The sequence below is a fragment of the Rhinoraja longicauda genome, chromosome 8 (genome assembly GCF_053455715.1).
Source record: "Rhinoraja longicauda isolate Sanriku21f chromosome 8, sRhiLon1.1, whole genome shotgun sequence".
Taxonomy (NCBI): domain Eukaryota; kingdom Metazoa; phylum Chordata; class Chondrichthyes; order Rajiformes; family Arhynchobatidae; genus Rhinoraja; species Rhinoraja longicauda.
This window is the reverse complement of record NC_135960.1, coordinates 12,785,587-12,809,877: the sequence shown is the minus strand read 5'-3', so window position 1 is coordinate 12,809,877 and position 24,291 is coordinate 12,785,587. Positions and strand designations below refer to the sequence as shown.

General features: G+C 39.4%; 1 protein-coding gene across 1 annotated transcript in view; it reads left to right on the top strand.

Moving 5' to 3' along the window:
- clasp1a (cytoplasmic linker associated protein 1a) overlaps window positions 1-23,921 on the top strand; it is a 179,052-nt gene extending 155,131 nt beyond the window's left edge. The window contains exons 38-42 of the mRNA XM_078403342.1: window positions 3,373-3,563; window positions 7,925-8,053; window positions 12,536-12,742; window positions 14,982-15,098; window positions 16,296-23,921. Of these exons, the coding sequence (XP_078259468.1) occupies window positions 3,373-3,563; window positions 7,925-8,053; window positions 12,536-12,742; window positions 14,982-15,098; window positions 16,296-16,382 (731 nt within the window). The 3' untranslated portion in view covers window positions 16,383-23,921. The remainder of the gene's footprint in view (window positions 1-3,372; window positions 3,564-7,924; window positions 8,054-12,535; window positions 12,743-14,981; window positions 15,099-16,295) is intronic.
- The last annotated feature ends 370 nt before the right edge of the window (window positions 23,922-24,291 follow it).

The following is a 24,291-nucleotide window of genomic DNA, read 5'->3' as shown; positions in this document are numbered from 1 at the left end:
CGCCCCCCTGACATCAGTCTGAAGAAGGGTCTCGACCCGAAACATCACCCATTCCTTCTCTCCCGAGATGCTGCCTGACCTGCTGAGTTACTCCAGCATTTTGTGAATAAATCGATTTGTACCAGCATCTGCAGTTATTTTCTTATATCATTTCCATTCATCCTTTTTATTCTTCACATATTTTCATCAACCTCCCCAGATTCCATCATTTGCGTGTACACTACAACAAATAATGTCCAATTAATTACTAATCCAGAGGAAACTTGCATGGTTACAAGAAGTCTGTGCAAATTCCACACGGACTGCATCCAAGGTCAGGACCCTGATGTCTAGTGCTGTGGGGCAGTGGCTCTACTAGCTGTGCCACTGCACTGTATCACTGACACATGTTTGTGAGAGCTTGCTCTGAGCAAATTGGCTGTTCTGTTACATGGCAAAGTATTTCCTATTTTGGCTGAACATGAAAAGTATCAGTTTTTCCCCTTATTTCATACTTTATATATGCTGTTAACTTTAAAATTACAGTTATTTAAGCACAGTAGCATTTATGCAATAAGCTGATTTTCTTTTTTCCATCCTCCAGTAATTCCCATCAAATTTATTCAATTGCATAAATGGCATGAAATTTCTACTCAAGGTGAATACAATCTATGGTCTTGATAACACTTCAGCATAGAATATTCTGGTGTTTGTAATGATTAATAAAATGATTCATATCAGCACAGAAGTGTATCTAAACATGCAAATGTTTATGCAATATTGGTCTGGTACAAATCAAGGCATTTCCACTGTGCTGTTAGACAGGAATTTCTGGGATTGTAGTCTAGTCTCAATAAGGAAATAACGGTCTATTTCCAAATGACGATGCTATGTGAGTTTGCTAGAAATTTAAAGATGATAGCGTTCCTGTGCACCTGCTACCACTGCTTTTCTAGATCATTACACATCATGGTTTGGAAGAAGCCATAGGGCAGTATATTTTGTAGGTGGTACACACTTCAACTATGGTGTATTGATGGTGGGAGAGAGTGAATATGCCAATCAGATGGAACACTTTGTACCAGATAGTATTGCATTTCTTGTCCAGTTATATAGTGGCCATAGAATGTCGATTATGGAGGGAGGGAAGACATAGAGGGAGCATAAGATATTTGGTGATTGTAATGCTATTCAATGTAAAGAAGAGTTGAGGGGTTACTTCACATGATAGATCGTCATTTTACTGGAACTTAGTTTATTATTGTTATGTGTACCCAGATACTGTGAAAAGCTTTTGTTTGTGTGCTATCCAGTCAAATTAAATTGTCTGATATACTAGTATATCCAAGCCATTTACAAATACAATACAAAGTGCAAAGAGAAAACACCAGAGTGCAGAATACAGTGTTGCAGCATTGCAGTTACATCGTGCAGCATCTGCAATGAGGAATGGATGAATTATACTTTATTATCACATGTGACATGTCACAGTGAGATCTTTTGTTTTGCATACCCAAGGTATGCAAAGTGTCGCCACATAAAGAGCATCGACAAAGTTACAAAGTATTCAATTTTAGCACAAAGTATTCCATTTGTGGTCTCCATAGTTCTCGGCAGTTCCCGCCCCACTCCAGGTTCTCCTTTGTTGTCCCACTTGGCAGTTTCCCCCACGCCGAGTCCTCCTTTGTTCTTGGCTGCCTGTCTGATCTCTGGCATCCGCTGCTGACCCATCCTCAACCACCGGTCCCGACCTTGGCCGCTGGCCTGCCTCAACTGCCAGCACGACCTCATCTGCTGCCGTCCTCTTCAACTACCCTCCTCGACGACCAACGTCCCTTCCTCGACCACCACCGAGTCCCAGAGTCCGGCCACAGGGATCTGCCGCCCGGCTTCTCCGCGGCCTCGTGGGAGCAACTGCTGATTCAAAAATTAGGTTTTGATGTATGTAAAATAATAGCAACAGTAACCTATGAACAACCACAAAAAAAGGTTTATATGTGGAATGAGGGAAATGCACTGTGGGTGGTGGAAGTCCAGAATAAACATACTGAAAGAATGGTGAAAGAAGAGCTGTTAAAAATTGCAAGAGTGTTGCATTAATTCTAGAAGGGAAAATTTCGTGTCATGGGGACATTTTTTTAAACATTGGAGAAAATGGAAGTCTTTGCTAAGGAGTGAGTGATATGCTGGACAACCTACGTTTATATTGTTCTGCAGTTCCTGATCAAAGCCATGGTAAAGGATGGCTTTGATCATTAATCAAACTTTGTAACTGATGAATTTTAAAGATTTTGTTGGAACAAATGGCAAATTATACAAATATAGTGGCGTTGAGGCTATTGATGTATCATAATTGCAATCATAATCATACTTTATTAGCCAAGTATGTTTTGCAACATACAAGGAATTTGTCATATAGTCATACCTATCAATGACTATATAGTCATACCAATGAAAAGCAATAAGACACAAAATACATTTTAACATAAACATCCACCAAAGTGACTTCTCCACATTCCTCACTGTGACGGAAGGCGAAAAAAAAGTTCTTCCCTTCCAATCTCTTCCCTTTGTTCTCCGATGTTCGGGGCCTCGAGCCTTCCGTTTACTGGAGGATCTTGGCTTCTGTAGCTGGCGGTTGAGCCCTCCGCATTGGGGCGATCAAGCTCCCGCATCGGGTGGATCTCACCTTCCCGCGCCGGGCAATCGGACCCTGGGTTAAACCTCCTGCGACTTTGGAGCTTCCCGACATGAGCCTCCACCTGAGACTGCGAGCTCCTTGATGGTGAAATCCGCAGGCCACGGTTGGAGCGTCGATCCCAGGCAAGGGATCGCAGACTCCGATGGCAAGTCCATGGCCCTGCGGTCGGGCTCAAAGTCGGTCTCGAGCAAGACCGCCAGCTCCATGATGTTAGGCTGCAGAGTGACCGGAGATACGATCTGGAAAATAATCGCATCTCCGGCAAGGTAAGAGATTGAAAAAAAAAGTTTCCCCCGACCCCCACCCCCACATAAAACAAACCAGAGAACATTAACACAAACTTTTTAAAACGCACTAAAAAAAAAAGATGAAAAGACAGACAGACCGTTGGTGAGGCTGCCATCGCTGATGGCGTCACCCAGTGGAAATGAGATCATCCTTTTTTTATAATATATTGTCCGTCCTAGAATATTTGGGGGGGGGGAATTCCAATGCTAATGTGTAAATATACATACAAAGCTTGCACTGTGCTGGTCTGTTTAGACTGCAACTTTTAGATGCATTGCTATCTTTTTTTTAAACGGTTAAATCACGATAAAAATGTGGTTCCGCATTCATCTAAAAATGCAACAATTTGTTGAACAAAATATTGTTGAGAACTGGGTTAATGTATTGTCTTTTTTTTCTTGAAGTGTCCATTGACCATTCAGATTTAGTTGCTGATCTACTGAAAGAACTTTCCAATCATAATGAGCGAGTGGAAGAGAGGAAGGCAGCTTTGTTGGAACTCTTAAAGATAACTAGAGAAGATACTCTGGGGGTGTGGGAAGAGCACTTCAAGACGATTCTACTTTTGCTTCTAGAGACTCTGGGAGACAAGGATGTAAGTAATTTGAGACATTCTACAGTGGATGAAATCGGGAAGAAACGCTATGTTGATTTACCGGCAGGCAGCACTGTTTACAAAATAGCCATGCAATTTGTTCAAAATAATTAAAGACACCCTGTTTACTATAATGTGATTAAACAAGCCACAAAAACTCTCGCGCTATATTTAATATGCAAACATATCAAGTTTTAAGTAAATATTTTTTTCAGTTTATCCAAGTTTTAAAAACCATCCCCTAACTTTAGAAGAAACCTGGTTCAGAGTAAATTGATATAATTTATATTGCTTGTCTTAAATATTCACATTGCTGTCTTTTGTTCCATGCCAGTTATTAATTGTTTCCAGATCTAGATCTATTCATTCATTTTAAAAATGTATTAAATGGATGAGATATGGTAAATTGGAATATCTGAATTAAGCATGTGGAGGATAGTTTTTAATATTTTTGTTACATAGTCATAGAAATGGAACAAAAGTAATTTGTTCCCAATTCAATTTTTACTGATTACCACTACCTTACTTAGGAGAAAGAATGGATTGGTAAATGTCATAAATAAGCAAAATGTGATGTTACTCGGAGTCTTTGACCATATCAGACTTTCATAAGGAGTCTGGATGTTTTTCCTTATTATTCTCCCTTGCGCACTGATGCTGTAGTGTCTCTATGTGGTGCAACCTGCAGTGACAGAACTGAGGTGCCTCTTGTTTGAAGTCAGCAAAAACGGAACCACAACTGTTATTACAAATTGAATTAAATATCTGCTTTATGCATTACCTACCTTATCAATGAATGTAACATTTATCTAATGTGTAGGAAGGAACTGCAGATGCTGGCTTACACCGAAGATAAACACAAATTGCTTTAGTAACTCAGCGGGACAAGCAGCATCGCTGGAGAGAAGGAATGGGTGACGTTTTGGGTCGAGTCTGAAGAAGGGTCTTGACCCGAAACATCACCGATTTCTTCTCTCCAGAGATGCTGTCTGTCCTGCATTTTGTGTCTAACATTTATCTAATCTCTATTTCGGGGAACATCCCCATTGGGATAACATTGGAATATCATGGGGTAATAATACCCACAGTATATCCCAAACCTGAATATAACAAGGCATATTTTGAATGCATTCCATTAGATTTAATTAAGCACTTAAATTTAAATTCCACAGCTGCTTTGCTGAGATTCTCATTTTTCCAGGTCAATAGATCAGGAATCTGGATACACAAGAGACTGCAAATGCTGGAATCCAGAGCAACAAACAATCTGTATGGGGAATTCAACGGGTCGAGGAGCATTAGTGGGTGTTGTGGGTTGAAACACTGCATTAGTCCTGACGCAGGGTTTTTACCTGAAACGTCGACAGTTCCTTACCCCCCCCTTTAATCTCCAGGAAACTAGATGCTTGACCAATCATACTGGGCTCCCATGCACACTTAACTTCAGTCTTGTGGAAGAAAACTGGTTCAAAGTAGGTATTGTGTTGCATCAATTTGGGGGAACGAGAGGCAGAATTTTCCTGGAGTTCTGTGTGTAAAATTTAAATCAACTTGCTTATGAACTCACTAATCAGTCTATGTGTGTCATTATAACCAGCCGTAAACTGAAACTTAATGTTACCTTGTTACAATAAATAATGAGATGGCCCAGTATTAGTCCCTTGCTAGAACCTCTATTATTCATGGTTTAAACATTATAAATATTTTTTTGTGACTTAATGAGGCAAATGCTACTTTTGCAAAGAAAGTGATACATATAGAAACATAGAAAATAGGTGCAGGAGGAGGCCATTTAGCCCTTCGAGTCAGCACCGCCATTCATTGTGATCATGGCTGATCGTCCCCAATCAATAACCCGTGCCTGCCTTCTCCCCATATCCCTTGATTCCACTAGCCCCCGGAGCTCTATCTAACTCTCTCTTAAATTCATCCAGTGATTTGGCCTCCACTGCCCTCTGTGGCAGAGAATTCCACAAATTCACAACTCTCTGGGTGAAAAAGGTTTTTTCTCACCTCAGTTTAAAATGGCTTCCCCTTTATCAACAGTTCAACAGAGCTTTATTTGTCATTCGGTACCAAGGTACCGAACGAAATTACATAGCAGTCATACACAAAAAAGAACACAAGACACATGACCCCAACACAAACGTCCATCACAGTGACTCCAAACACCCCCTCACTGTGATGGAGGCAACAAAACTTCCACTCTCTTCCCCACGCCCACGGACAGACACTTCGTCCCCGACCGACCCGCACAGTCCCTGCAAGGGGATGGAAGTCCCCGCGGCCGAGCCGCACCGGGCGCTGAAACATCCCGCGGCCGAGCCAGGCGACGGAAGGCCCCGCGGCCGAGCCGTGCGCAGCTAAGTCCCGCAGCCGCGCCGTGCGATGCTAGGCCCCGCGGCCGAGCCGCACCGTGCACCGCTAAGTCCAGCGGCCGAGCCGCACCAGCGATGTTCTAAGACTGTGGCCCCTGGTTCTGGACTCCCCCAACATTGGGAACATTTTTCCTGCATCTAGCATGTCCAGTCCTTTTATAATTTTATATGTTTCTATAAGATCTCCTCTCATCCTTCTAAACTCCAGTGAATACAAGCCTAGTCTTTTCAATCTTTCCTCATATGTCAGTCCCACCATCCCAGGGATCAATCTCGTGAACCTACGCTGCACTACCTCAATTACAAGGATGTCCTTCCTCAAATCAGGAGACCAAAACTGTACACAATACTCCAGATGTGGTCTCACCAGGGCCCTATACAACTGCAGAAGAACCTCTTTACTCCTATACTGAAATCCTCTTGTTATGATGGCCAACATTCCATTAGCTTTCTTCACTGCCTGCTGTACCTGTACACCAACTTTCAGTGACTGGTGTACAAGGACACCCAGGTCTCGCTGCACTTCCCCCTTACCTAACCTAACTCGATGGAGATGATAATCTGCCTCCTTGTTTCTGCCGCCGAAGTGGATAACCTCACATTTATCTATATTATTACTGCATCTGCCACGCATCTGTCCACTCACTCAACCTGTCCAGGTCACCCTGCAACCTCCTAACATCCTCTTCACAGTTTACACTGCCACCCAGCTTTGTGTCATCCGCAAACCTAAATCCGGAATTCCCTTTTCTCTGGTAGGCTCCATTACAAGTTGCTCTCAGAATCCATCACGGAGGCACTCTACAAACTCTCTTTCTTGGGGTCTAGAACCAACCTGATTTTCCCAGTCTACCTGCATATTGAAATCCCCCATCACCACAGTGGCATTACCTTTCTTGCATGCCAGTTTTAACTCCTGCTGCATCTTACACCCTACATCCGGGCTACTATTTGGGGGTCTGTAGATAACACCAATTAGTGTCTTCTTGCCTTTACAATTCCTCAACTCAATCCACAGTGACTCTACCTCGTCAATCCCTATGTCTTCCCTCGCAAGGGACTGAATTTCATCCCTCACCGGCAGAGCTACCCCACCGCCTCTGCCCACCTGCCTGTCCTTTCTATAGGATGTATAACCCTGAATATTAAGTTCCCAGGCCCGATCCTCCTGCAGCCACGTCTCTGTAATCCCCACAATGTAATATCTACCAACGTCTGAGCCTCAAGCTCATCTACTTTACCCTTATACTTCACGCATTCATATACAATACTTTTAATTCCTTACTCATCTCACCCTTCACATCGATCCCTATTACACTTAGCCATACTCTCCTATCCCTTTGTGATCTCTCTTTCCCGTTAATTCTGGGGTCATTAACTATCCCTTTACTCTCTTACCCTTTAACTCCATCCTTGACTATCCCATTTGACCCCCCCTCCCCTTATTTAGTTTAAAGCCACCCGTGTAGCAGCGGCAAACCTGCCTGCCAGAATGCTGGTCCCACACCTGTTAAGGTGCAATCCATACCTTTTGTACAATTCCCCCTTACCCTTACAGATAGATTGTATATTGTATTAAACTATTATTGGTCACTAGAATAAAATTTTCAAATTTAAATCCACCATTAATCTTTCAAAACCACAAGCAACCAAGCAGTATTCTTTGACCTTGCACATGTGACCTAGAGAGCTAGATAGAGCTCTTAAGGATAGCGGAGTCAGGGGGTATGGGGAGAAGGCAGGAACGGGGTACTGATTGAGAATGATCAGCCATGATCACATTGAATGGCAGTGCTGGCTCGAAGGGCTGAATTGCCTACACCTGCACCTATTGTCTATTGACCTCTAAACGGAATATGTCTCTGTTCTTCAAGTAGTCCTTGACCTGAACGCCACATTCTGCCCCAGGAGTTAAAACAGAAAAAATGTATAAGATAACAGTTCATACAAATATTTACAAATTGTTTTTTATTCTGCCTCAAGCACTCTATTAGAGCACTAGCCTTAAGAGTTCTACGTGAAATCCTACGGAACCAGCCAGCAAGATTTAAAAACTATGCAGAATTAACCATTATGAAAACATTGGAAGCTCATAAAGATTCCCACAAAGAGGTAGGTTGCCTTTCCAATAATTTGTGATGTTTTTTAAATATGATTCCATCAACATATATGTAACAATGTTCCCTGATGTTGATAACATTGTGCATCTTTCAGTTGATCAATAATGTACCCAAACTTATTGACACTTTAAATGAGTTTTAAAGAAATTTCTCGCTGAGTAAAACTATTTTGTACAGCGCAATAAATGTTTAGATGGCATTCAGTTAGATCTCAACAATGTTGTAATACACATTTGACCAAGCATTACTGGAACAAATGTAGTAGGGAACAAAGAATAATCAACCCGACAATATCAGAACACGGGTCATCCCCAAAATACGACAGAGTTCTGTCCCTGAGAACTGTTTGCAACCGCAGTGGTTTAACTCAACTATTCATATATTGCCCTAGTCCAGGGCACACGGTGGCGCAGCGGTAGAGTTAGTGCCTTGCAGCGCCAGAGCCCCGGGTTTGATCCTGATTAAGGGTGCTGACTGCATGGAGTTTGTACGTTCTCCCTGTTACCCCGTGGGTTTTGTCTGGGTACTCCGGTTTCCTCCCATACTCCAAAAACGTACAGGTTTGTAGGCTAATTGGCTTGGTAAAATTGTAAAATGTCCCGAGCCTGTGTAGGATAGTATTAGGGATCACTGGTCGGCACAGGCTCGGTGGACCGAAGTGCTTGTTCCCGCGCTGTATCTAGAAATTAAACTAAAACAAATTCCCATACAACAGCAGAAGTCTGTGGCCTCACAGCAGCGAGCAAATTCATCTCGCCAGCCTCCCAAAGGCTCGGTTATATGTGTGGGGTGTAAATACGTCAGGTGTTCATATCCTGGGGCCGACCTGCACCAAGTTTGCAATATGTCCTGGCATTGGATGCGCTACAGGAACTAGATACGACTTTTTTGAAAGTACTCTTAAATGTTTGGGCTCTTTACCTGCATCCTCCATTAATTAGCGGGGCAAATGTAGAATGTGCATCATGACTAAGGTGCAGAGCAATTTTAATTGGACACATATTGCCAGAGCTGCAATAATAGATCAAAATCTTGAAATTCTGAACAGCACCAAAAAAGCACCTTGAGCAGCTTTGCTTCTTTTGTTTTCCTTTATTTGCTTTGTCCTGTGCCTCAGTTCTGACTATACTTACCTGTCCAAAGTTATGGAAGTTTTTTAAATTAGGTTATCATTATATTAAGGGATAAAGATCAAAAGAAAAATTTTGAGGCTTGCAACTGAGCAATGAAATGTTGGTATAATAAGCATGAAGTTCAGAAAAAGGGATAAAAATTAAAATAGATGAAGCAAACTGCAATGTGTGCTTCAGAATGAATTGCTCATACTTAAGTAGGACATAAAGGAGGCCATTTGGCCCATGGAGCCCATGCTAACTCAAATCAATCCCATTCCCCATTAAATTTCCTTGAAACCTTCTTTCCCTGAATTGATAGCAATACCTCCACCATTTCCTGATACATCAAAGACAATTTACAATGGCAAATTGATCTATTTACATTTAGTTTAGAGATACAGCGCAGAAACGGGCCCACCAAGTCCGTGCTGACCAGCGATCTGTGAACACTAGCACTATCCTACACACTAGGGTCAATTTACAATGTTTACCAAAGCCAATTAACCTCCAAACCTGTATGTCTTTGGAGTGTGGGAGGAAACCAGAGCATCCAGGGGAAAACCCAGGCGGTCAAGGGGAGAATGTACAAACTCCGTACTGATAGTGCCCATAATCTGGATGGAACCCAGTTCTCTGGCGCAGTAAGGCAGCAACTCTATCTCTGCACCACAATGCCACCCTTGTGGGAGGAAAGCAGAGTACTCTGGGGAGACCCATACCAATGTCAAAATTGAAACTGGGTCACTGGAACCAGCAACAAAGATGATGATCTTCCCGCAAGTTTAGGATCTTCTACACAAGCAGGGCCATGCAGGGTCTTCAACTTCCTGACAGTTATGTGACAGTTTGGGCCAATAAAACCTTTTAGAAGGTTTTGTTTAAGCGTTTAATTTCTATTTCAATATTTTAAAGGATTGACGGAATTACACACAAATTTAAATATATTGGAAACAATTTAAAAGAAAAAGTCTAAATTAAATATTGCCCTGAACATGGTGGGAAATTGTTACAATTCCACAGGGCACATTCAAGGACTAACAACTGTAAGCAATTGACCTTTAACTTTGCAATCTCTTCAGTTGCAGGGAAACTCCAGAAATCGCTAACACCAATTTCAGTTTATTTATTGTCACGTGCACCGAGGTATAGTGAAAAGCTTCTGTTGCGTGCTAACGAGTCAGCGGAAAGACAATACATGATTACAATCGAACCATTCAGTGTACAGATAGGAGTAGACATTTAAATGTGTCGAGCGATTGTAGTGGTGTGAGATTCCAGATCCGCTTTTGTGATTAGCACACAAATAGTCAACTGAGTTGGGCGCCATCTTGGAAGCAACTGCAAATTCTAGTCAAATTAATACAATCTCTTCCATTTATTCGGGTCTCAAAAGATGTATAACATATTAAAAATAACTGCAGGCCCACAATTAGATATTTTATTGAAGTCTGTACATTTGGAGGATCCTGTTAAACCAGCACAAATTTATAATTTCAGAATTACTTTTAATTATTATCTGCAAAATCAAATTTTCAAAGGTGAACACGCAAATACTGCATACTCTTCACTTCAGTGAACATAATGTTCCCATTTTTATTTGCATTTACTTGCATTGTTGCATAACAGATCTAATCTTATCTATTAGTCTTACGTGAAGGTCAAAAGTAAGCTACCAGTTTTCCCTGTGTTATTTCTCACTAAGCAGGGTTGTACTGATAGTTCTTAATTAACATTTGGATCATTCTGAATTGAATTTTATCTTCTTTTGACATGGATTATATATATTTTAAATATTTCACCGACTTAAATTTTCTAGAGTATACAGTTTTCTTAAGAGATACTAGAGAGTTTGTTTTTTTTACAATAGGAGTTGTTGAGATATTACTCTTGCGTGATCTTTTTTTTCCATTATGTACAGTTTGTCATAATAAGAGTTCTGTCCACGCAACACTACTTCTGGTTGATGAAAATGGCATCGTCCAGGAGCTTATTTATGTTTTTAAAAAGTTATGTACAGATGTGATTACATCCTGCACATTTAGAAAATTGTTCAACAGAAATTTTGAAATGGGCATTGAATAGTACATTTAAAAAAAAGTAAAAATCATAATTACCCTCATGGTAAACTGATCCAGAAGATTAAGATGTACGGGATACATGATGACAAGACAGAGGGTTGTGGTGGAAGGTAGTTCTGGATGGAGGTGTAACCTGTGGCATTCCACCGGGGTCTCTGTTGGGATGTGTGCTGTTTGTGATATATATAAATGACCTTGACGTAAATGTAGGTGGTAGACACAAAATGCTTGAGTAACTCAGCGGGACAGGCAGCATCTCTGGAGAGATCTTGTAGATAAAATGCAAAATACAAAAAAAAATTATTACAAATTCTGGAAATACTGAGTCGGGCTGCTCTGCCGAAAGTACTCACTTGAGTGAGTTAACATTTGAAGTAAATGACTTGAAATACATGGACTTCAGCAAGGCCTTTAACAATTCCCGCATAAATCACGTGGGATTAAAAGTGGTTTGAGCTGGTTGGATACATAATTGTCTTGATGGTTGGAATCGGGTTAGTAGAGTTAATGTTTTTAGAGCGGAGGCTTGTGACCAGCGATGTGCCGCAGGAATGGTGCTGGGTCTACTGTTGTGTTCATCTATATTAACAATTTGGATGAAAATTTAGTTGCCATGGTTCGGACATTTGTGGATGACACCAAAATTGGTGATATAGTGCACAGTGAAAAAGGTTATCTAACCTGGGCCATCATAAAGTGTGATTGACAAACACGTGAAAGGAATGTATCAATGTTTTGTGTATGAAATTTCATATTCTGTTCATAACTGGGGAATGCACAAGAGTGCTGGGAAGGAATGTATGGTGAAATTCCATACTAGAAAACTTGCGTGGATAATTTTTCATCCATCCATCACCATGTCAACAGTAGCAACATCTGCTTACGTAATCTTCATTGCAGATAAGTGTACTCTAATACTGAACAGAAATGTTATAACATTTAAGTTGATTCCAAGTGATATAACTAAACAGTTGGCTCACCTTGACGTGTTTGGGAGTTCCGGTCGTTTTTTTGCCCCATAGACGAACATTATGGGAGATGATGCTTACAACATGGCACATTTGATAGCTGAAACTTCAGGATGGCTGGGTGCTGATCTGAAGCAACATAGCGCAAGAAATGCACTGGCAGCTGTGAATGCAAAGTGCCTGCACGTTTGATCTTTATTGCCGAGCTTGCTATTTTAGAAAAGCACAGGACAGTTAAACATATCTGAAATAGTGCAATATTTCCTTTTCTGAAAGTTGAAGTAATAACCTGTTGTCTTTTTACTTCTTTAAGGTGGTAAGAGCTGCAGAAGAAGCTGCTTCCACTTTGGCAAGCTCCATACATCCTGAACAATGCATCAAAGTGCTCTGCCCCATCATCCAGACAGCTGACTATCCCATCAATCTAGCTGCTATTAAGATGCAAACAAAGGTGATAGAAAGGATCTCCAAGGAGTCTCTACATCAGCTTCTCCCAGATATCATTCCTGGGTTGCTTCAGGTACTTTCAGTGCAAGAGCACAAATACATCAGCAATACCGCATATAAATTGTAATATTCACAGTTCCATGAATAACTTAATTACTCAGTTCAACAAAGTTCTAAAGGGGACTTGAATCACAAATGAACTTGTGTAATGTTCAGAGAAACAAAGTTAAACAGAGTGCCAATGTAGCATAGGTTGAGATCAGAAGCTAATGAATGGTCAAACAGTAAACTTTCAGCATCTCTATTTTTGGAATTAATAATATGTGTGTGTGTATATATATATATCTATCTCGCAAACGTGCGCAAAAACACACACACATAGTCATTTTATTTATGTTTGTAATTAATTAATTCCATAGATATCTGGATTTTCTGGATTTCTCATTTCTTGTATCTGAATTGTGACCTCTTATATATAAGACTTAATATTTTTCCTTTACCTTTCTGCCGACAAATAAAACAATTTCTCGAATCAATCCAAAGTTTTCCCCACTACCCAGATTAAGCTGGTTTATAGTTAATGGGTTTTTCCAACACCCTTTTTTCTAAACAAGGGTTTAACTTTGCAGTTTTATAATCCACAGTCACAACTCTTAAATCTATACCTGTTTGGACAATAGTGGCCAGGGCCTCTGTAATTTCTTCCTTTGGCAACATGGAATGTATCCCATCCAGATGGTAATTTGCTATTTTAAGTGTAGATAGTTTTTCTAGTACCTATTCTTTATAAATGTTTGGCCCATCCACAATCTCAACTTTCAGTTGAGACTCCAAAGCCATTTTTGCACTCGGGCATTTATCTGTTCTATTCTTCTATTTCGATACTCATTAGCACAGGGAATAATCCAGAGATTATTACTTTTGAGGTCCTATTTCTTGATCATTCCTAACTGCTTAAAATCTGCTTGCAGGACTTTATCCCTTTTTCTCGTAATGTCTTTGATACTAGTGTGGATATGACTTTTGGCTATTAAATCCGCAGAATTTTTGCTAACCTCTTAATGATGTCCATAACCATGACATCAGGGAGGCAACTCACCTTTCTTAAATTGTATCTGTAGCCACAAATATGTATGCCAATTGCTCTAATCATAAAATTGTTTTAACCTTTACTCTTTTACTTTTCCCCCTTGCTCCTCCCATTCCACTCCACTCACCTGGCTACTTTCCCCAGGATTAAATACTTCCATCTTCAATACTCACAGCTAGATATTGATTAGAAAGCAAGATGCCCTCCGAATATAGTGATTGGAAAGCAAGATGCTCAGAGGTTTCCTGAATTATGCGTGTGCTTTAAGTCTGTCTGATGGTTATCCACTCTCCCTTTCTGTCTGCATTCTCTTAAATTGCAATGTAATTGAATGGTGAAAAGTGCATTCTATGAAAATCAGCATTATGGATGTGATATCAGATGTTGTTCAGTCGACAAAATCTGAAGCTCAAACTACTCTAGTTTAGTTTAGAGATACAACATGGAAACAGGCCCTTCGGTCCACGGAGTCCACGCCGGCCAGCGATCCCCGCACCTTAACACTATCCTACCCACACTAGGGACAATTTACAATTATACCAAGCCAATTTGTCTACAAACCTGCACATCTTTGGAGTGTGGGAGGACACCGGAGATCCCGGAGAAAACCCACGCAGGTCATGGGGAGAAGGTACAAACTCCATACAGAATAGCACCTGTAGCACCTGTAGTCGGAATCAAGCCCAGTTCTCTGGAGCTGTAACATTCATACTATTGCTATTGTTAAAGGGTGGTTGGGGATTTCAAGATGACACAGACATGATGTAATAGGTGTAAGATGCTCAAAGGAGAAACAGGACGTCGCAGATGTTGGAATCTTGAACAAGTGAAGGAAGTGGATAGACATTATTTTGGGTCGGGGCCCTTAAAAAGAAGTTTTTAAGATGACCAGTTATTCTAGAATGTAAAAGCTAACCAGAGGTTATTAATTTAAATTTATTGGTGTAGTAGCTTGGAATGAGCAAAATTCTTCACTCAAAGCCATCAGAGCTTTTATCCAAAAAGGTGGCAGAAGCTGGTTCTGTGAAAAATTTAAAAATGGAATTAGATAGTTACTTGAAAATGTGGCATGGAGGAGGAGGATTGGGATTAAGCATGGCTGCTCTTTCAAGGAGTGTACACTAGCATAAGTTACTGCGTTCACGTTTTTATGAAAGGTACTCAAAATATTTATGCTCCGTGCTTTACATTTATTATTTGCAAAACATTGTTTTTGTTGTAGGGCTACGACAACACAGAAAGCAGTGTGCGTAAAGCAAGTGTGTTTTGCTTGGTAGCAATTTATTCTGTTATTGGAGAGGAGCTGAAACCCTACCTTGCACAGCTCACAGGAAGTAAGGTAGGTTTACTCACACAAAGTCTTTGTACTTGTCCGTATTGTTTCCTCTTGTGGCCTTTAAACATCAGTTAAAGCCGTAGTTATTTTAAACATCAAGTCAAAAGAATAGAAATGAATATATGCTGAGTATTTGTACATCAATATTAATGTACAAATACTCGGCATATATTTATTGGGTGTCATAAACATAAAGCAACGTAAAAATAAAATAAAATTTGGCGGCATGTACTTTTTTACTCAAAGTCAGTGACCCAATTAAATATAAATGGGGCCACAACAAACGGTGAGTTGGCACACAAGTTCTCCGCTGTTGGACCTAGTGGTAAATCCAGTGGCAGAATGGATATGCATCTGACTTCAGGTTTCCAAACTTCATGCATTCGACTGGTCGCTGACACGAGTTGTGAATTGAGACTAACTAACCCGTGAGGTGGCTGTGGTTAGTCAGTCAAAGGAGCATCCCTAATTCATTTTCCAATGTGAATTGAATGCAAGTCATTGACTTGGAGATCCTTTAAATTTCACACATTTCCAAATGAAAATTAAAGTGACTGCAGAGACTGGAAATTTGAAACCATTAACTTGGTAAAATAATTAATTTGGTAAAATTCAGCAGGTCAGGTAAGATCTGTGAAAAATAAATAAATCACATTTCAAGTCAAAGATCCTTCATCAGATTAATTTACAAACCCTGAGAATGAGACTTGGTTTTTTTAGTCAGAGAGACTGTTTTTGCCACGATAAATACTTTTCCAAACACAGTTGCTTCTGATTGATTGATAAATGTTAGGACATGCACAACTGTCTTTATTGTTGGTAGTCACTAGCCTATATTTATTGTCGTGTTGTTTGTGCATATTATCTTGTTGAAACTTGCAACAGCTGTGCCTGTGAAGGAACTTTGTATCACTTGACAGTACCATTTTCCACTTTCAACATTAACACCAGGTGTGCAGATGCTCAAACTAATTATTTTTATCTTGTAATATAGGTGAACAGAGCCAATTTTACTTCTATTGATAATACACAAAATCTAGGTCTTTGTGTCGTGATTTGTAGAAAATTGTAAATCCCTAGATTACTCATAACTTAAAATGTTGCTAACTTTAATTGAATAAATGCTTCATTCTTCAAATTAAGTATTTGCATGGATTGTTATGTGTTAATACCAGCTGTCTGCTTCTGTATCTTTTGCAGATGAAATTATTGAATTTGTATATAAAAAGGGCCCAAACGACAAACAGCAACAGTAGCTCATCGTCAGATGTATCAAGTCACAGCTAACGGATAGCAGCCATGTTTCTTCAGACAGATGAAGGCGTGCATCTTTAGAGACCTTTCTGCTCAAATTTTGAAATTCAAGGGCCCTTGGAGTGAAAAATTGCTGCACATCAGTGTTTGTTCTTAAGTAATATATGCAGTTGCTTAGCTTTAATCTTACAGCTGTTACTTAATCTTTACTTGATGCCTGTTTAACATGTGACCTAATGAATAGAAGAAGGCCTTGTAGTGTCTTCGGACAGTCCAGTGGTTATGTCAAGTGATGCAGCACTGATCCTAGGTTAGAATTTTGTCATCTTTAAATTTGAAGTATGTAATGTACATACTTGTATGAGTATTATTCCATAAGATATTCTTTTAAGTATTATGTATTAGCAAATCACTGTTATTAAATTTCAAAAGTAATACCATCGCCATAACTATATCCTAGCAGCTACTTGATTAGACCTGCCAAGTCAGTTGCTAAAGCAAGTGATCTCTCACTGATCTGGACTTTCACTACTGCAGAGGACTACAGACTTTTTTTGCAAGTTCTGTCAGTATTCATTCTTTTATTTTTGCAATGCATTGAGGAACATGTGTTATCTACCAAGTGGAGGCTTATTTGCATGGCAACACTAAAAAGGCATGATTGTGCTTTTTGGGCATCTGTAAGACTACCATTTGGTGGAAAGCTATTGTATTATACACCTGTACTTTCTCTTATTCGATCACTTTATTTTCAAATGCCTTTGACATTACTTGTCCAAGTTGGAAGTGCAGGAGAGGATGTGTTGTATGTCTCTGCCAGACTTTTGTCATCCCTGTCATTGAAATGAGTGCCCATGTCCTTCCTTGGCAGGAACTGAGAGAGCTCATCAAAATATTGTAGCCAAGATGAAAATCAACTGAGAGTGATAACTTAGTTTCTTCTGCGAATCTACCGTTTATGGATCATGGAAAAATCCACTTATTTCACCTTCATTAAATTGTTTTGATTGGAGTTGCAAACAGTCACAGTTTTATTTTTGAATCAGAACTAAGATCTAATGTGTAATTTAGCAGGTCTACGTTACCGTTCATCTAAATGTATGAGAACTAAATGGAGGAAGAAAAGCTGAAATGATCATGTCAATTTAGACATTGCAGTTCAGGTTGGCATTTTGAGTTTGGCAGCCTAAGATGATGATTTGTCACATTTTATATTGTGAAATGGCAGGAACTATTGGATAAGATCTATATAAATCACTGATCAGCCATTATCCTGCACATATTATAAACATGTAAGCTGTGCTCTCGAATACATCACTTGAAAGACTTGAGTATCAATGGTATTCCAACTTCGCATCTCTCTGGTGACTATCTTTAGTTTTAATTTTGCTATCATTACCAAAAACCTGTTTGCATTGACTTTTGTGCTTTTTTTTCCAACTTTGCCTTTTATTGGCTGTTACCAGGGGGGAAAAAATCACTGATTTCTTCTTACCCCAGCATTGCCTATGACTTTGAATCTGTTGAATGAAACTTTTTTTTCCAATTGTTCAGTTTTATTTGGTGTTTTTCTTTCCTTCATAATTTAACGGGAGCTGAATTTTGACTTTTTCCAAGAAATTATCAAGAATATACTTGTGTCACTGGCTGAAGTGCCTAATAAAGAGTTACTATCAAAATAGACCAACAGAATTAGTCACAGATGAGCAAGATTTTCCACAAGGTCGGTCTTACCACAGCAACAAGAATACAGAAAGCATTGAGAGTAATTGGAGCAGTTAAGAATTAACCTTGCTCGGAAAACAAGCTTGTTTTTCAGGTTATTGCTGGCTGTAAAAGAATCTTCCTTTTAAAGCCTGGAGAAAAGCATGATTGTGATGCCATGCCCTCCTCAGGTGACACCTTGTGTTGATGCCCTTTCTTGTTTTAACCTGATTAAAGACTTTAGAAAATCTGGTATTTCTTATCTATGCGATGTGAGTAAATTCTTGGCATTCCTGACCCCAGCTAGTGTATTAATCCATTGGCTAAATGGTGGCGTAACATCGCTATTGTTTGGGATGGACCAACATTAAAATGTTCACTTTGTGAAATATGTAAATATAATCAGTGAATCTCATGAATACCAATGACCAAAATGCTTCTAACTTGAATTTGCAACAAAGATAATAATAGAGTTTGGTCGTACTGGATGCAAAGTTCATGAGTCTCTCAGTCTCTGTGTTATAGAATTGTTCCCCTTAGTGTAGTAACCATAATCAGTATTACCCTCCTCTATTCTTTGTGTGCCAAGATCTTAGATAAATCTGACGTTTTAATGTGGAACTTTTTTCCAGTTCTAATGGTATAGATGTTGTACTTCATGATGAACAACAATATTTGCATATTTAAGTTCTCTTTTAATTTTTTTTAGTTTTCGATTAATTTTTTGTTGAAATTTCAGCTCATTTCTATCCCCCCCCAAAAAATCGTGGGTTTTTTGGTCTTTGTAGCACAAAGATATTTCTCTCCCCCAGTTTGAGAGGACTTCAGAGGATCTTGTTGCTTTAAGCAGGCAAAGGAACTAAAGTTGGTCACCTAGGGAAGCTTTTGTTGAGCACTCCAAGAAAGCATGCATTTCTTTTGAATGGGATAGTTATCCATGTGAATTTCCGTGACATATTTTACACTTTTGTACATAGAGAATAATTTTGATTTCTTAAGTCTCGATGACTTCACTTTGAGGATGATCCAGATATCTTCGATTGCCTTTCGTATGTTTAACATGACAAAAATATTAGTGGTGTCATCTGAGGAAAATGTAGCAGCAGAAACTCAACTATGGTAAATTAAGTCCTCATTTGTTTTCTCTCATATTTTTGACCAAAGTCATGTAATTATAAATTAATTAGTTCATCCTTTGAGGAAATTACGTTGTTGGCAAACAAGTTGATATTTTTCTGTAAAGTGCTCATCATGATTCTTTTCATTTTAGTACTGTATTTTATTTCTGGCTATTACAAGACTGAAATAATGCAAATGTTTTTAGTTTTTCAGTTGCATTTGAAATTAAAAACCCAACTGCTGTAATTCACAAATTGCTTCATATTTTCAAATTTCTTTTATGAAACACTAGAATTTGTGTGAGGTTCTTTTAACCTTTAGGTGAGCTTAATGCTGTAGATAACATTATAGCAGATTTCAGACGACATGAGCAAGAATGCACTAAATGTGTAGCAAGAACGTGTTGTCGATGCAATTCTCCTTTTCACACATTGGAGCTTTGTATTTTCTACAGTGCAATAATTTATTTTTTGAAAACCCATGATAAAAATGGAAAATATCTTAAACATTGGAATGCAACTAAACTGTGGCATTGAATGCATTTGTTCAGATTTTTTTTCTTCTGAAAAGCATGCCTGTGGGACCAATGTAAATTAGTGGAGAAAATTTGAAGTAATTTTAATGCGCTAGCATCTATTTTGTTTTCAAGTGTAGACAGCTGAACGCGTTTTTAAAATGTGAAATTTTAGATTAAAAAATATCTGCTTGTGTGCAGGCAATACACAAACAATACCTGACACAGGCAAACTTTGGTTTGAAAATAACATAACATTGAAAGCCCATAGATTGGCAAAGTGTAACTTAGAATGGCAACAATTTAAGACCTGTTGAATTTTATGTGGCATCTTCTCAAAAATACAAATATCAATTTCATATTTAGATATCAGTGCAATTCTATATTGCTGTTCTAGAGGAAACTGTACATACTGTGATTAAAGGATAATACGTAACCTAAAATTAACTGTAGGCTTGAAAGGCATTTGGTTGGTGCATGCTATGCTCTTTCCATCCCACTTCCCACTTACCCAATCTCCTTGAATCATTTGGCTGCCATTGACTGATGACATTAATGGGTCTTCTTTTTATTCCCTCAGTTTGTGCTCTCAGCAGGTGAAAGGTTGGGTGTGTGATTTCTTTGTTTTATTTGTACTTCTCTGTAAAAAGAAAAAAGATTGCTGCTCTTGTAATTTCTTGAACTATTGGATGTAAAGGAAAAAGTCCAACTAATTTTGACAATAGTTGGTTTCCTGATTTTAGTACAATCTAATCTGCCATGTTTGAGTTATGAACAAAGAGGTCTCTCTCGTGCTGGAACTGTTTGAAATGTTACACTTCAGCAGTCTGTCTGCATGGTGCAGCAGTGTTGCCTTTGCTGTTCATCCATCCCTCCTTCGGCTGCACGAATGGTCTAGGCATGGATGACCAAAATTATACAATCCTAATGTTTTTTACTTGTTTAGTCCAATGGTAGTGTTCTGTTTTTGAGGCATGTGACTATTTTTAAAGGTACACTATGTGTGCTCGCCTTGAATTTAAACTAACTGCAGAAACAAAACTGATGTCAAGCAAGGATTTTTTGTTTTGTAATCTGTTTTATGATAGCATACTAACAGCTTACAGAGACTAGATAAGTAACATACATTACTGTCACAAGAATGGCCTTCTCTTGACATATAATCAAGCTTATTGTTTAAAGAGGGAAGAAACCAAATTTTGTAGATGATACCAGAACTTTGCTAAACTAGTATAAAATAAAAACATCAGAAGTGCATCAGAATGGTTCCGAGCAAAGTGTTCATTGAGCATGTACCTTTTTTGCTTTGTCATGTAATATCCACATTGGTATTTATATTATTTGTTTTATCTGTGTGTGTTACAGCAACTGTACAGATAACTACCTGGGTTTTGTTAACTTTCACCTGTTGATAGAATTTGCTTTGAAGAAAAGCCCAACAAAAATTAAGTTTGCTGTAGAATAAAACCCTACATGAAGAGTTTGACATCTGTTAAGCCTTTTTATTTGTTCTTGAAAAATGCATCTTGAAATTGGTCTTTCATTCAGGCACTTATACAGGGAATAAATAATAAAGTTTTAAGGAGATTTTGAAGAACCTGGCCTCTTTGTGAATACGTCGACTATTGTAGGGAATAGCCTTAAAGTGCAGGCTCGCCGATCGTTTCACTGAACACTTCCGCTCAATCCGCCTTAACCTACCTGATCTCCCGGATGCTCAGCATTTTAACTCCCCCTCCTATTCCCAATTTGACCTTTCTGTCCTGGGTCTCCTCCATTGTCAGAGTGAGGCCCAACGCAAATTGGAGGAATAGCACCTCATATTTTGCTTGGGTAGCTTACACCCCAGTGGTATGAACATTGACTTCTCTAACTTCAAATAGCCCTTGCTTTCCCTCTCTCGCCATCCCCTCCCCCTTCCTAGTTCTCCCACCAGTCTTACTGTCTCCAACTACATTCTATCTCTGTCCCGTCCACTCCCCTGGCATCAGTCTGAAGAAGGGTCTCGACCTGAAACGTCCCCCATTCCTTCTCTCCAGCAATGCTGCCTGTCCCGCTGAGTTACTCCAGCATTTTGTGTTTTATTTTGCTGTATTTTTTAGTTTAGTGATACAGCGCGAAACAGACCCTTTGGCCCACCGAGTCCACGCCGACCAGCGAACCCCGCACATTAACACTATCCTACACGCACCAGGGACAATTTACACATTCGCCAAGCCAATTAACCTATAAACCTGTATGTCTATGGAGTGTGGGAGGAAACCCACGTGGTCACGGGGAAAAGATACAAACTCCGTAGACAGCACCTGTAGTCGGGATCGAACCTGGGTCTCCACCGTTGTAAGCGCTGTGATGTAGCAACTCTACCACTGCACCACCGTGCCACTGTCAATATGTCAGTTCTTTCACACAAACAATTTGTCTCCTTGCAAATAAATTATTGATATTGATTCTTCAAATCTTATTACCTTGTGTTAGTCTTTAAATTAGAATACTGCTTTTTCAAAAAGAGATTGAGATACCTGAATTAGTTAATTATAAAGCATTCTACCTCCTCACGTCTAAATCTCACTCACATAAGTTATCATTACTTAAGTTGATCTGAACAATGCATGCTTTCATATAATGGTTAAGTTCCTGAAATAGTATCCAGAAGCCCAGGCTGTTCCTGTGAGGATAAGAGTTCACATCACGTACGTCCAAAGACGTACAGGTATGTAGGTTAATTGGCTGGGTAAATGTAAAAATTGTCCCTAGTGGGTGTAGGATAGTGTTAATGTGCGGGGAGTACGGGGATCACTGGGCGGCACGGACTTGGAGGGCCGAAAAGGCCTGTTTCCGGCTGTATATATATGATGATATGATGATGATCACAAAATGGTATTTGGGGAGTTAAAATGTGGATGATTTTAGAACCTTGATTTGGTGTGCATTTGGGCAAGCATGGTTAGTTTCTATAAAAATCACTGAAACCACTGGGTTAAAAGGTTATCTGCTTTGGTTTGTTTTTATGACTCCACACCCACATTATATCAAGGACAAATAAGAATGGGAAATAAATTCAGTGAATGGGAAATAAATTCACAGTTATGATAGGCACCCTACAATTTCTTCTTTGCAGTAAAAAAAAAATTATTAGCCAAGGTAAATGCTAGAGATCGGAAATGAACAAAATCTGGAAATGCTTGGCAAGTCAGAATCTTTGAAATAAGGAACAGAGTTATTATTTTGGTTCAGTGACCTCCAAACATGCTGAATTCTAAATAGTACATCAGGAATAATTAGCTCCTGTGAGTTTTAGCAAAATAAAATTCATTCTTGGCTTGTCTCAAAGCAAATCCTTTTATGTCCATTTCCCATTCCAGCCAGTCATTAGCTCCAGTGAGACAACTAATTAAATTTATTTTCATGTGGAGAATCTTATATGTACTAATAACCAATTGAGAAAGCTAATGTAATTATCTGAATCAGACACTTCTGGTCCCAAACCCACCCAAATACCCTCATTTCTTTACTAAGGTAAAGAAATGAGGGTAGACACAAAATGTTGGAGTAGCTCAGCGGGACAGGCAGCATCTCTGGAGAGAAGGAATGGGTGACGTTTTGGGTCGAGACTCTTCAGACTGAGAAATGAGGGATTGCTGCATTTAGATTAAGTTCCAGTCCACAATGGACAGCCAAGAAATGTTACTGCTTTAAGGGCCTGTCTCACTTAGTCGATTTTTTTTTTTTGGCGACTGCCGGCGACTCAAAGTCGTAGCAGATCGCCAAAATTTTCTTTTACCTGACGACAATGACCTCGAAAATGCCGAGTCAGGTCGAGATTACACTGTCTTCTGAAACCGCGAAAATTCCCACGCTGTCAATGCTTTTCCGGCGTCCTGATTTTCGCTGAAATCACTGACCAGTCGGTAAGTACTTGAGAGTTTTGAACTATAACACCTTGTATGGGTTACTTTTTTTAAAAGCTTCACTGTTACAAGGAATAAACTGGATTTACTTCGAGTTTACCAATAGCTGTATTAAAAAAATTTTTTTTTTAAGTGTTTCAGTGGATTTTTGTGAAAAGTGTGGGCATTCTTTGAAAATGTAAGGGAGATGCATATCTGGTTTCTGGGTTGCATATCTGGGTTTTGAGCCCACTTTAAATGTAATGGCTGATGGCCAAAAACATCGTGAAAATTCCCACACTTACCTGACTGTCAAACTGTCGCCTCCAATCTACCTGTCAAATGTCCTGACGGTAAATAAATTGGTTAAACAAGCATTTTATGGTATTTTGAAATGACTACTTATTTTAATATTATGTGCTTCTAAATGCATCTAAGAGAACCTATCAAACCTGGGGACAGCATGCGACAGCACCCGCAATAAGCAACGATACCTGGCGATAAGCCAGCTGTCGGCGAGAAATTTTAAACCGGATGATTTCTCAGCGATGCGCTGAGATCCACTACGATTTTTGGAAGACTCCTCACGATCATGCCCGCGACACGTCGGCGACAGCCTAGTCGCTGGCAGTCGTCTTAAAATCGCCTGAGTGGGACAGGCCCTTAAAGTATATTCAATGTTTCCGAATCCAAAGTTCTTTGTGTAGAGAATTCC